The 15427-nt window shown below is 36.9% G+C and overlaps 1 protein-coding gene across 1 annotated transcript in view; it reads right to left on the reverse strand.

Annotated features, from left to right (window-relative positions):
- The window catches only part of CTNNA3 (catenin alpha 3), a 1724101-nt gene that overhangs the window by 585345 nt on the left and 1123329 nt on the right, over nt 1-15427 (reverse strand). The window contains exon 10 of the mRNA XM_065919867.1: nt 5855-6011. Within this exon, the coding sequence (XP_065775939.1) occupies nt 5855-6011 (157 nt within the window). The remainder of the gene's footprint in view (nt 1-5854; nt 6012-15427) is intronic.

A 15427-nucleotide genomic window follows, 5' to 3' on the forward strand; every position in this document is an offset into this window, starting at 1 on the left:
ATTACTTGTAAGATGACACTGATAGTATTACATAAATTAACACTAAACTGAAAAGAGCCTCTTCCAGACAACTGAATGTCAGAGAACTTAGTTTGAAGGTGGATTTGGGTCACTGTTTCATTTTGTTTTTGCACATAAAAATTTTATATATAATAAATTTGTGAGGTAACTATATTCCTTATGATTTTCAAGAAAGGACTGATTGCACTTATTTTTGGAATTTTCTGTGTACAGCAAGAAACAAAAATGGTTTTTAAAAATTGGTATTTTCACTTCTGTATATGAAAATCTAAACACATAATTTAAAAATCATTAATGATATTACTATATTTGGAAATGCAAGAGAAAAACCAAAGATGTTTGGTATTTTATTTAAAAAATGCTATTATTCCAAGAGCTACTGATCCATACTGGAAGATCTAGTCATGCTAAAACATTATATAAGGCAAACATCTTATGAATGTGATTTATTCCTTTGTTAATGAAAATAAAATAGTAAAGTCCAAGAATCTCTTCTCACTGATTTTAGGCTTCATTTATATATATATATACATATATATGTGTATATTACATATATAAATATGGAGAACTGATGTCCTAAGAATCCATACTTTTAACAATTGACTCAGGAGAAAGTAAGAATGTTTTCAAGACCCCTATTTTTTTTAATGCATTGTTTTTATTGAAGGATAATTGCTTTACAGAATTTTGTTGTTTTAAGACCCCTAGTCTTTATTCTTATAAAAACATCAAAATAATTTAGCATTGTTATCAACTACTGGAAGAAAATCCAAAAAGATGAAATGCTTACTTTAAAAATTTGAAAATTTTTTTTTCAAGGTAATTCATAGTTATTAAATCCTATGAACTAACCAGTCAGTCACTCTACCTGGCAAACAGAGAAACTGTGAATACAAACAGCATATTTTTAAAAGATAATTGTAAAGTAGTACCAGAGAGGTCATTCAAAATCTGTCCTACACAAAAGCTGTCAGATTGTGACTATGATTAGCCATCTTAAGAAAGGTAACTCATTCATAGGTTGGCCTATGATATTGAATTTAGGACTTCTGACCTGGTACTAAAAATATGCATAGCGTCAACTAAATTCTTTCTCATTTATTTGACTGGGAAAATTCTGAGAAACCATTAGTGTTAGGTAGGAAGTTAGGCATGAGCAACTAGGCGTGGCCCAGTCAAAAAAGATTCAAGCTGATCTCAAACCTCACCCTAGACATACTCCAATGCAGCCCAAGAGAGATCATAGATATGCTATAAAATAACCACAAAGACGTTTACAATTCCAGAGCATGTTACCTATGTGCACAGTGGATGCAAACTAACCACAAGGACTACTCCCGCTCTGGTACATGTGCCCTTGATGCATAGCTGTGTCCTCAAGTGACCTTAGGCAGCCAGGAGTCTGTTAAAGGTTCATAAATAGCCTATAAATACATACATCTGTTATACATACATATAACAGACTGAATTATGAGAAAGACATGCACAATAGAGCCAGTTGTTACCTAACTTGCAACTGTCAATCAAAACTGTCAGTCCACACCCACCCAGATGAATATGTAAAAGCCCTATCTTAAAAATTCTGTACCTCATCATTCTAGCACCCATGCCTCTCCTGGCTTGGCTCACCTCTCCCTTGAGGTGTTCCTTCTCTTCTTTCTTCAAGAAGAAATGCTTTTTCCATGAGTAAGACCTCAGATTCATCACTGTGCTCTTACCAAGGATAGAGTCCACTGAGGAAGGGGCCTTTTTGACACTCCCTATTTGCTAATATTATCTGTGAGAACTGGATGTAATGAGAAACAGCACTAGAGCTCAGGCTAAACTATCACAAGGTAATATTATGAAGACAGAGAAACAAGAAAGCAGTGGGTGCCACTAAGTCATCCACTAAGTTTGGGGCAAACACATTTTTTTTTCTCTAGTTAACAGCCACTTCCCATTTGTTCCTGCTGATAAAATCTCTAATTTTGTTTGTATAGTAAGTGACGGTCAGAAAAGTTGAATTATGACTGGTCTAAGCCCAGTGAACTGCTAGGATAAGTTTATGTCAGCTCACAAGAGCTATTTTTATGCATCTCTTCCCAATTCAGAGTTCAGTGGCAGTTGGAAACCTGCCAATGTGGGAGTATTTGTGTCACAGAAATCAAGCAAGTGCTATGAATTAGGACTATCACTCTCTCTGGCTACAGCCAGCTGTTAACCATTTACCAGCACTCACAGCCCATCATGGAAATCCCACTTCCTTTTGCCATCTATCCGTCCAGGAGTAGGTACAGGACCAAACTCTGACCTATGCCAAGAGGAGATCTGATGGAAATTATCTGTTAAAGATTTCCTCCTTGATATGTTAAAGCCAACAAGCCACCTCACCCTCCTACTTTAAGTTATACTGTGTAACTCTTTGAGATGTAACATGAGGGAAGGTCAACAGAAACCCAGATGCCTGTATCAGTCATACTCCTGGACCAATAGATGGCAAAAGGAAATGGGATTTCCATGATGGGCTCTGAGTGCTGGTAAATGGTTAACAAACGACTGGTCTATGCTTTATTGACTATGCCAAAGCCTTTGACTGTGTGAACCACAGCAAACTGTGGAAAATTCTTAAAGAGATGGGAATATCAGACCACATGACCGGCCTCCTGAGAAATCTGTATGCAGGTAAAGAAGCAACAGTTAGAACTGGATGTGGAAAAACAGATGGGTTCCAAATCGGGAAAGGAGTATGTCAAGGCTATATATTGTCACCCTGCTTATTTATGGGCAGAGTACATCATGAGAAATGCTGGGCTGGATGAAGCACAACCTGGAATCAAGATTGCCAGGAGAAATATCAACAACCTCAGACATGCAGATGACACCACCCTTATGGTAGAAAGTGAAGAACTAAAGAGCCTCTTGATGAAGTGAAAGAAGAGAGTGAAAAAGATGGCTTAAAACTCAACATTCAGAAAGCTAAGATTATGGCATCTGGTCCCATCACTTCATGGCAAATAGATGGGGAAATAATTAAAACAGTGACAGACTTTATTTTCTGGGGCTCCAAAATCATTGCAGATGGTGATTGCAGCCATGAAATTAAAAGATGCATGCTCCTTGAAAGAAAAGTTATGACTAACCTATATAGCATATTAAAAAGCAGAGACATTACTTTGCCAACAAAGGTCCATCCAATCAAGGCTATGGTTTTTCCAGTAGTCATATATGGATATGAGAGTTGGACTCTAAAGAATGCTGAATGCCCAAGAATTGATGCTTTTGAACTGTGGTGTCGGAGAAGACCCTTGAGAGTCCCTTGGACTGCAAGGAGATCCAACCAGTCCATCCTAAAAGAAATCAGTCCTAAATATTCATTGGAAGGATTGCAGCTGAAACTCCCATACTTTGGCCACCTGATGCAAAGAACTGACTCATTGGAAAAGACCCTGATACTGGGAAAGATTGAAGGCAGAAGGAGATGGGGACAACAGAGGATGAAATGGTTGGGTGGCATCACCAACTCAATGGACATGAGTTTGAGTAAGCCCGGGAGTTGGTGATGCAGGGAGACCTGGCACGCAGTTGTCCTTGGGGTTTCAAAGAGTTGGACATAACTGAGCAATTGAACTGAAGCAAACTGAATAACTCTGAATCACAACCAATCAAAGGGCAGGAAAGTAAGAACTGTCCACCCCAGGAACAGAAAATAATGGAGTGCCCTCTTTGCAGAGAATTTTTAAAACAATAATGAAACACATTGAATATTCATTTTTTATCACTACCCTGTACTGGCAATTCTAAAAAAATGTTAGTGATAAGATACTCCTTCCCACATGCAGGGACTATTCCCATCCAAGTCCTCTAGTGTGTTAGGAGTAGTAAGTCTACTATCTTAAATATCTAATGACATGAAATAACAAATGATTTTTGTTATCTAAGCAACTTTCGTATGAGTTTTCTCTTACATGCAGGCAAAACATTCTTTTTTTTTTAATTTTTAATTTTTATTTTTTCAGTGGGTTTGTCATACATTGACATGAATCAACCATAGAGTTACACGTATTCCCCATCCCGATCCCCCCTCCCACCTCCCTCTCTACCCGATTCCTCTGGGTCTTCCCAGTGCATCAGGCCCGAGCACTTGACTCATGCATCCCACCTGGGCTGGTGATCTGTTTCACCATAGATAATATACATGCTCAGGCAAAACATTCTTAAGTGCTAAATTTTTTCACAGAAAGGAGCAGATTCGGAGGTTGCCAGATGAGGTGAATCCAGCACTAAAAGGAAAGCCGTGAGCCCCTACTCTAAGGACCTACACAGCTGCTCAGCTCCCAGGCTCCCCACCTTTCTCATCATGTGATTATGGCTCCTGTTCTAGTGTGTTCAGGAGATTCTCCCTACTGTGTCATCAAATGACTTATAATTAACTGCCTTTATATTGACCACCACGAGCAGGTTTCTTCACCTTGTAACCAAAAGAACCAACTGAAAAACAGAACTTAGCATTTAACAACTAAATTACAAAAGACTGACCAAATAAAAGGTACTGATTGAATTCACATTGCAAAGTCTATACTCAGAAGATAGAAAATAGACAAAAATATGCTTAAGTATTGCTTACAGTAGTTAAAATTTATCTAAGTGAAAATAAAAGAACAGATATATATGACATTTTTTTGAAAAAAATAAAATAATATGGGAAAATTCAGCCAACTATTACCTACAAAAGGACATAATGACACAATAATTTGAAAATATTTATTTTCATCTAGCATGAAGACTGCTGGATGGAAATAGACTAGATATCAGTAGTTGCTATTTCTGAATAGTGGTATCAAGGCATATTAATATTATTCCTGTTCATTTTCTATTATTTTCAAACTTTTAGGTGTAAAGAGATAAAACAAATTCAAAGTAGTTAACTAGCACATATTTTCTTTTCATTACTAATTAAGAAAATACACTAGGTTACTACTGTTCAGGATGAGAATATATACATATATAATGAAATTAATAAGGTAGATGAAATAAATCAGGAAACATTTAAAAATATAAAATGATGTTTGAAATTCATGATAAACTTCATTTTATAAAAAAGGATCATCACATTCCAAGAAAATCTCTCAAAAAAATATATAATTAATTTAATGAGAGTTATTTTTAAGATAATAAAAAATATTAAAAATATTTAGTTCTTTGCTGTTACAACAGTATAATCAAAACCTGAGTTATGTTTCTGAGAATATGGCTTTATGAGAGGAACTTCACAATCTTGTATTCTATTATGTGATGAAAGAATCATCTAGGATTGACATGGAATTTCAAGCCTGTCTGTTATTTATGTAGTTACACATTTAGACTTATTTTATTCTTTAGAACACCACTACTCAAACACATATGGTAGTTGAAGTATGTGTTATGTTTCAAATCAATAAAGAATTTTCCTATTTTTATTTTTTCCTATTTCCTACCTTTATTTTTCTGAGCGAAGAAAAACTTGGTTCAAAAAAATATGTAGAAAAATCAAGAGATATAACTATATTAAGAGATGGGAAATGATGATTTATTTGAAAAGCCAGGAAACGCCTAAAATTTCCAGCCACTAATTTCAATTATCCTTTGCCCATGAATAGAGATTTCTTTCAGAGGGAGTGTAAACTGTTGATATGTATGGATTACAAGGCATGAGACTCATTATCCTAGATCCTATATAGTAGCACTTTGCTTCCAGAAAGGCTATCATTAAAAAAGTCTCATAATATTTCATAAAATTAATTATATTTAATATCATCCTATTGCAGAAAATGACAAGAGCAAACACGGAAATTAAAAGATAAAAAAAACATACCAGATACAGCCAGGAAGTCATCAATGCTTGTAATGTCATCTACAGCTTCAGTGAGGACATGGATATGATTCTCCCATGTGCGCTTGTACATTTCCATGGTTTTTTTGACCACTTGACTTTTGGGTCTTGCAGCCAAAGCAAGTGCAGCATTAATAATCTATAAAAATACAGAATGTTCACTTGGTGATTTATTTCAGAATACTTACCATTGTGCATATGACAACTTTTTTTTAATTAGATCTGTTTATGCCCTCATGTGTAATTCCTTTGCTTTTGGTAATAGTTTAATTTTATTTTTGGTAATTAATTTTAGAACTGTTTATCAAGCATCAATGTACTAAGAACTGCAAAAGATAACAAAGATAATAGATATCTGCCTATATAGAGATTGCATGTGACTTAATGAGAAGGACATCATATAACTCCAGCTCGGTAGAGTATGCAATACATACCATAATTACATAAATGATTGACAGTCTTTAGAGAGTAGAGAGATCACCTTCAGCAGCAATTCTAAGAAAAGGTTTCAGGAAAGAATAATGCTTAACTGGCCATTTGTATTGACTTAGCACAAGTAGGTAGTGAATCGTTATTGTATGCAAATCACAGGAAGAAAAGCTTTGACTTCCTTGAGGACTTGAAGAATTTTGCCAGTAGTTATTCATTATTGATCAGTTCTTTAATTTGTCCACTCATCATCATTCAATATTTCAAATATATTATGAGGTTTTTGGTTTGTATTTGTTTGAAGGGATCAAGCACTGTTCTTGGTTTTAGGGATATGGCAGTGAACAAGCCTCCCCTGGTGGCTCAGACAGTAAAGAATCTGCCTACAATGCAGAAGACCCAGGTTTGATCCCTGGGTTGGGAAGATCCCCAGGAGAAGAAAATGGTAACCCACTCCAGTATTCTTGCCTGGAGAATTCCATGGACAGAGGAGCCTGGAGGGCTGCAGTCCATGGGGTTGGAAAGAGTCAGACGTGACTGAGCTGCTTTCATTTTCATTTTCTGTCAATGAACAAGACACAAGAAAAAAAATCACTGTCTTCATGGAGCTTATATCCCAGTTAGGAGAGACAGTCAGTTAGTGCTCGCTCACCTGCTCAGTCATGTCTGACTCTTTGTGATCCCATGGACTGTAGCCCTCCAGGCTCCTCTGTCCATGGGATTTCCCAGGCAAGGATACCAGAGTGGGTTGCCATTTCCTTCTCCAGGGGATCTTCCTGACCCAGGGATAGAACCCATGGCTCATGCACTATTCTTTACCACTGAGCCACCTGTGAAGCCTAGGCAATTAGTAAGTGAATTTAATAAAAATATATGGTCTCTTCTATGATTATAAGAATTAAGAAGAAAACAGAGCAGAGAAGAGGGATAAGGCATGGAATTTTAGCAAGGCTTCACAGTGAAGGGGGCAGCATGGGTGGGAAAGAATTTGAAGAGAGAGAAGTGGCTATATTCAAAAGGTGAGTAAACAGGAGAATTTCTATGAGATTGGTAAGTAGTCTCACCTAGAGCCTGGGTATGCAAAAGGAGCCCTCAACTGTCCTGCTCAAGACTGGAGCCTTATTTGGAAGGTACTGGAGAGTCCCTTTGACTTTGGAGTGATTTGTTCAGAACTACACTTTAAAAAGATTAATTTGGCAAAGGAGGCTACTGTAATAGGATACAAGAGTAAGAAAGAGCTTGGACTGCAATAGCAGAGGTGTTGAAAACGTTTTGACGGACTTTTAATAATTTGAATTAGGATAGATCAATTATTGTCAAAAATATAATGCAGACATAAATGACTCTTTAGAAAATAATGCTTTAGAACATGGAAATATTCCCACAATAGTGTAATAACAGCAGCTTACAGAACATCATGCTTCATAAAATGTCACTTCTAGCAAATATGCTAGAACTAAAAGTTAGATAAATCCATACAAATAACAATGGTTCTTTCAGAGTGATGGAATTTTCAGTGCTTTAATTTGATTTTGTGTGTGTAACTGAATTGTTCAGACTTTCTATGGGGAATATGCTTTAGTTGTATACTGAGAGTGAATGAAGTTATTCTTCAAAGAAAGGTGATTACCAAGGTTCTTCCATGATTAATGAAGAGAATGATTATAGTATTGATAGAAAATGAGAGATCAGAGGTTAAAAAGTCATTCAGGGTTGTAAAAGCAGATGTGTGCAACTGTTTTGGAAGACATTGTTGATGAAGGGTATTAGATGTCAACCTTTCTAATACAGAGGTTGACTTTGAAGGGACTCTTGGCTCTCTACAAATTACATAGTGGTCAATCAGAGATATGAAATTGAATTTCATAAAAAAGCTGTCATTCATTCACTCATTTATTAGTTCATGCTTTATAACAAATCAATGCTATGCAGCAACAATGTATCCAGTTCTACACTGAATACTAAGGGCATCACAGTAAAAAATATTTCATCATAGTTTCTGAAACAGCCCATGATCTAAAAGCGAAAGATGATCAAAGCCAGCCAAATGCAACATACCAGTGATTATCACTTTATCCTGTATCTGAATTCCCTTGGATAGCTTATTACAACAGATTCCTGAGCCACACACTAGAGTTTCTGATTCAGTTGATGTGCTTTGGAGCATGAGAATTTGCCTGTCTAGCAAATTCCCAGGTGATAGTGATGCTATTGGTCTGGGGCTCCCAGTTAGGAAACCATTTTAAGTGTTAAAATGTAGGGACTATTGTAAAAGTGAGCAGAAGATCCCTTAAAACATGTGGGAGAGGTACTCAGCTCCATAAGGAAAGATATGTCAAAGGATTGAAGTCTGAAAAAATAAGTGGAAATTAGTATAAGGTTATATTCATTAAGGAAGAGGCAATAACAAGTACAATGAAGACCTAGAAGCAAGGTAGACCCTAGCCTCATCTTCTTGGGAAGAGGAGATAGTAACAGAGTTGCAGAAAAATCAAAAAGATAATGGAAGCGAGGAAAGAACACAGGTTTGGAAAGCACCAATACATAGGAGGAAAGGCTAAAATGGAAGTGATAAAGATGAGAGAAGAGATGATCAAGGAGGTAGAAAAGTAAGGTATTCAAGAGTCGAGATGAGGAAGAAAATATTTTCAAAAGGTCAAATACCATAGGAAAGTAAAGAATAATGAGGATTATAAATGACTTTTGAATTTGGAAAATAGGAATCATTGGTGTGGCAGAATATTGGATACAAGATTCATACTTCACCAAAATGTAATGACAACAATAATAAAAAGAATCTTTTTTCTACTAGGTAACTTAAAGGTTGTGCCTCACTGGTGTGATTTTCTACAAATTACTGGAGGTATAGGAGGAGAGAAATTAATTGCTTGAAATTGTTATGTTGATATTCTCTTATTTCTTTTTTATGAAAGAGGAACACTTTGAATTTAAGGAAACACAACCTACCTTTAGTAATAACAACTGCAGAATTCCTGGACTGCAGTTTTAGAGCTTTATTAACCTACTAACTTATAATGTAGGTCAGGGAAGCCTGGCGTGTTGCAGTCTATGGGGTCGCAAAGAACCAGGCATGACTAAGTGACCGAACAAAAACAGCAACTACCAGTGCACACGGCAGAGGCTCTGGCCTCTGGGGTTTCATCGTCCCTGCAGCTGAACAACTGGACACATGTGACTGTACTGCCATTATGCCTCACAGTCTCTGCATACTTTTTAAGTACTCATGCAGATCCCTTAGTGGTGATGTGGTATCAGAAATACATGGCACGCTGTATTTTGTATGAACATTTTCAGTTCTGCAGCTGATTCCGTTTAACTGATTCAACACTACACACTAGGAGAGATATATATCCTACTTGACTCCTGATATTTAACTTAAAACTAAAAGCAGAAAAAAACTTGAATGATGTGCAACCCTTCTTTAAGGCAGAAGAAATCTTCATCCCAGTGTCGTCCTCCTAATATTTTAGATACATATCTTCAGAAGTGGGGGAGAATATTCTCAAATACTCCTTATGCATAACTAAAGATGACTTAAATTTAAATTGAATGATGTTGCTTCCTGAGGCATCTTTCTTTAGATTATAGTTGAGATGTGTACATATCAGAATCACCCTTGGCCCCATTTATCACCTAATCAGTTGATTATCCTTTGAAACAGCATCTTTAACTTTAGGACCTATTTATATCTTGTTGCTGTTGTTCAGTTGCTCAGTTCTTTCTGACTCTTTGGTACCCCATGGACTGCAGCACACGAGGCTTCCCTATCCTTCACTATCTCCCAGGTTTGCTCAAACTCATGTCCATTGAGTCGGTGAGGCCATCTAACCATCTTATCCTCTGTCATCCCCTTCTCCTGCCTTCAATCTTCCCAGCATCAGGGTCTTTTCCAGTGAGTCAGTTCGCATCAGGTGGCCAAAGTATTGGAGTTTCAGCTTCAGCATCAGTCCTTCCAATGAATATTCAGGACTGATTTCCTTTAGGATGGACTGGTTTGATCTCCTTGCAGTTCAAGGGACTCTCAAGAGTCTTCTCCAACACCACAGTTCAAAAGCATCAATTCGTCGGTGCTCAGACTTCTTTATGGTTCAACTCTCACATCCATACGTGACTACTGGAAACACCATAGCTTTAGACTATATGAACCTTTGTCGGCAAAGCAATGTGTCTGCTTTTTAATATGCTGTCTAGGTTTTTCATAGTTTTTCTTCCAAAGAGCAAGCATCTTTTTATTTCATGGCTGCAGTCACCATCTGCAGTGATTTTGGAACCCAAGGAAGTAAAGTCTGCCACTGTTTCCAATGTTTCCCCATCTATTTGTCAAGAAGTGATGGGACCAGATGCCATGATCTTAGTTTAACAGGACTATTTTTTTTTTGATGATCGTATATATTAACAGGACTATTTTAATACCCTTCCAAATAGTTTCCTAACCTAGACCCTGTTTGCTCCAGGCCATTCTCCTTATGACAAACACATTTATTTTTCAAATGCACAAGAGATCCTGTCCCATCCTGCCTGCTATAATGACCGCCCTCATTTTAGCCTACATTCCAGCTGTCTTCAGCTTTATCTCCTGATTACGCCACGTACCTCCATACTTCCACGATTTTTTTCTTACAACTGAATCTGCCTCAACACCATTGCTCCATCACTTTCCATTCTTTGGTCCTTCTGAGGAAACAACTCTTACCTTTTACAAACCTGCTGAAATACCACTGCATACTGTGACATCTGTCCCATTCCCTATACCCCGGAACGTGAACTGTCTTCTATGTTTTAAAAGTACTTTGTTCATATAACCAAATAGCAGTTATCATATTGCATGAGTGTTTATATACCTCTGCTCCATATGAACTTCTTGATAGGAGGGACTGTGTTTTATTTATCCTTGCTTCTTGGTACATTAAGCATGCTAATTATAGTTCCCGCTATATTTATTAACTCTTCCTAAAAGGTATTAGTTGATTCAAGGTTTACTCTTAGAGAACAGCCATAGGGAGCCAAGTTCAGCATATTTTTTTTCCCCTTTTCAAAAGTATTTAGATCATATGCTGGTATTCAACTCAAGGACAACCATTAGTAGTCATGGGCATGATGTAAAAGGTTAAGGCATTCAAATCTCTATTGAATATTTGAATAAAGACTTACACAGAGGTCTTGTAGTAATATCAGAACCAGAGGGGGACTGATGGGGTTAAGGCCCTGAGGAAGTAGAACAAACCAAAGTTGAAAGGAAGAAGACACTATGAGTAGATTGAAGTTATGATGTAAAGAAAAGAAAGAGCATAGAGTAAAATAAGTCAGTCAATTGAAAGAAAAATGAATGAAACTGTGTACCCATCAAACAAAATCTTTTTATTCTCTCCTCTCCTCAGCCTATCAATCTGACTATTCTAATACCTCAAAAAATGGAATTGTAAAATATTTGACCTTTTATGTGTGGCTTTTACATGTAGAATAATGCTTTCAAGGCCCATCTGTTGTAGCATGTGTCAAAACTTTATTTCTTTTTAAAGCTGAATAATATTCTACTATGTATATATTTTGCTTATCCATTTCTCTGGTGATGGACATTTAGGTTGCCTCCACCTCTTGGCTACTGTGAGTCATGCATATGCAATGGTATACAAATATCTCATCAAGTCCTGGCTTTCAAATATTTCATTTATACACCAAAAATTTAATTTCTGGGTCATGGGGTAATTCTAAGTTAAACTTTTTTGAGGAAATGTCATACTGTTTTCCACAGTGGCTATACCATTTTACATTCTAACTGGCAATATACTAAGCTTCCAATTTCTCCACTTAAATGTCCTAAGCAGAGTTTCTAAGCAGTTCATTGGAATTAATATTTTGAATCCAATGAGGAAGATCCTACCACTATTCTCATTTTACTAGTGAGACAATAAAGGCATAAAGAGACTGGATAATTCGTGCAAAGTTATAGAGAGAACTCTAGATTGTAAGACAAGAGGCTTAAATTAGAGTTTTACTTTGCTTCAAACTGATTTTATATACCCAGAAGAGTCATATTGACTCTTCTAGGACTCATTTTCCCAGAAGAATAGGTAAGTTTGCACTGAGTTTGGGGTGGGGGCAGTACTTGAGTTAGCTGATCCCGCTCAGGTTCCTTTGAACATACAGATTTAATACTATCAACTGATGTATATACGTCTCTTAAAAGATTCCTGAAAACAGTTACTTTCAAAGTGAAAATAAATCCTTTTAATTTAATTTCCCTCAGAAATATTTCAGTATTGACATTCATACAAATAATATTAAACATCTTAGTTAATATAACAAAAGCACTTTGTGGATTAAAAAGATGAGTTATGTGGAAGTACTTATAGGTCTGTTTACCTCAATGTCATGGTGTGTAGAGAAAATTAAAATAACTAGATATATGATACCTCCAATACATCTAAGCTAGTGTGTGACAAGAATTTATATGAAATGTACTTAAACTGGTAACTGTAATAATTTTGGAATAGTAGCAATCATGGTAATGACATCACATTCAATGCTCCAATTTTGTGCATTCTTTTCTTAGTTTCTTAAATAATATTCTACTACCAAATGTTTCTCACTTTCTTTGTTGGTATTTCCACTTTTCCTTAGTTTTGATAATCTTTTCTTTTTTGTCTTCTTTAATTCATGGGAAGCTATCATTGAGTTTTAAAAGTAAGCTACGTGATATTTGTCATCAAAGAATCTCCATAGTCACATCTTTACATTAAATTATAAAAGCATTTCGAGGCTGGGGAAGGGTAGTGGTGAGGAGCCGTAACCTGTCATAGACCCTTACAGGTTTATAAACAGCTAGATTGGATTCAACTTTGGCCTAGGAGTGTTGCAGTCTCATTACTCCATGAAAGGATGATCCCTGTATGAGAGTATTACTCACATGAATCTTCTCATGAGACTTTACCTGCATTTGTGTGTGTGCATGCTAAGTCACTTCAGTTGTATCCGACTCTTTGTGACCTTATGGATTGTAGCCCATCAGATTCCTCTGTCCATGGGTTTCTGGGGGCAAGAATACTAGAGTAGATTGCCATCTCTCCTCCAGGGAACCTTCCTGAACCAGGAATTGAGTCAAGGTCTCGTATCTCCTGCACTGGCAGGTAGGTTCTTTACTACCTGGGAAGCATTTGGATACACAGAAAAAAACCTACTCTCTGCATGCTGTGCTTATTGCTCAGTCATGTCCAACCCTGCAGTCCCTTGGATGGTAGCACACCAGGCTCCTCTGTCCATGGGGATTCTCCAGGCAAGAATATTGGAGTGGGCTGCCATATCCTCCTCCAGGGTATCTTCCCAACACAAAGATCAAACCTAGGTCGCCTGTATCGCAGATGGATTCTTTACTGTCTGAGCCACCAGGGAAGCCCTACTCTTAAAGCTCAGCATTCAGAAAACTAAGATCATGGCATCCGGTCCCATCATTTCACGGCAAATAGATGGGGAAACAGTGGAAACAGTGAGAGACTTTATTTGTTTGGGCTCCAAAATCATAGCAGATGGTGATTGCAGCCATGAAATTAAAAGATGCTTACTCCTTGGAAGGAAAGTTATGACCAACCTAGATAGCATATTAAAAAGCAAAGATATTACTTTGCCAACAAAGATCCGTCTAGTCAAGGCTATGATTTTTCCAGTAGTCATGTATGGATGTGAGAGTTGGACTATAAAGAAAGCTGAGTGCCGAAGAATCAATGCTTTTGAACTGTGGTGTCGGAGAAGACTCTTGAGAATCTCTTGGACTGCAAGAAGATCCAACCAGTCCTTCCTAAAGGAGATCAGTCCTGGGTGTTCATTGGAAAGTCTGATGTTGAAGTTGAAACTCCAATACTTTGGGCACCTGATGCAAGGAACTGACCCATTTGAAAAGACCCTGATGCTGGGAAAGATTGAGGGCAGGAGGAGAAGGGGACCACAGAGGATAAGATGGTTGGATGGCATCACCGACTCAATGGACATGAGTTTGGGTAGGCTCCGGAAGTTGGTGATGGACAGGGAGGCCTGCCGTGCTGCAGCTCATGGGGTCGCAAAGAGTCGGACATGACTGAGTGACTGAACTAAACTGAACTGATAATATAGAACTAAAATCAGAGAAAATTTGCTTAAAAAAAGAAAATTCTGAAATCAGTACTGTGTATTACAAATTAAGGTAATGCAAATACCTTAATTTCTAATGATGAAACAAACAAAAATAACCAAGAATTTTTGGATTCATTTTAATATGCCACTCATGTATTTAATAAGTTTAGAATTTACAGTAGAAAAAGATATTTGCCATTTTCCAAATCATTTGGGATCAGGTGGAGGAATTAAAAATGAATTTGATAGCTTTGCCAAATTGATAAACTCTCTTTAAAAAAAAAAAAAAGTTATTTTATATCAGAAACATCTACAAAGTTCTTTTTAAGGCACCAGCAATTCCACATAAGTGTAAAAGCAAAGGGGGGCTTCCCAGATGGCTAAGGGGTAAAGAAATTACCTGCCAAGCAGGAGACGAGGGTTCAATCCCTGGGTCAAGAAGATCCCCTGGAGAAGGAAATGTCAATCCAATCCAGTAAAATCCCATGGAAAGAGGAGCCTGGCATGCTATAGTTCATGGAGTAACAGTCAGACATGACTTAGCAACTCAACAACAGCAAAATAAAGGCAAAACATACGCTATTTATTAAATTTTAAATGTACTTTATGATAAGAGTTTGAATTTTTTTAAATTTAAAAAAGTATATATTTGCAATGTCTGAATGCTTTGGATTAGACATTCTCTCCATGTGTTTAGATTTTCTGAAGATTTAACTTGGTCTTATCTAAAAGCATGAACTGAAAAGAGTTCAAAAACATTAGGAGACTTAATGTTTTTAATTGTCAGGAGTGTTTTCTATTTATCTACTATTTATCTAAAGCAGAAAAACACACAAAACAAACTCAGAAAATGGACACAACTTGGTGACTGAACCACAAGAGAGAAAAGTCACACACAAATATTTGATAAAGGTTAACAGGTATATAAAACCCAGATCATATAAAGCAATATTTTCCCTGCACTTCCGAGATGTTTTTTTTTTTTTTTACCTGAAACTTACA

The sequence above is a fragment of the Muntiacus reevesi genome, chromosome 2 (assembly GCF_963930625.1).
Source record: "Muntiacus reevesi chromosome 2, mMunRee1.1, whole genome shotgun sequence".
NCBI classification, from domain to species: domain Eukaryota; kingdom Metazoa; phylum Chordata; class Mammalia; order Artiodactyla; family Cervidae; genus Muntiacus; species Muntiacus reevesi.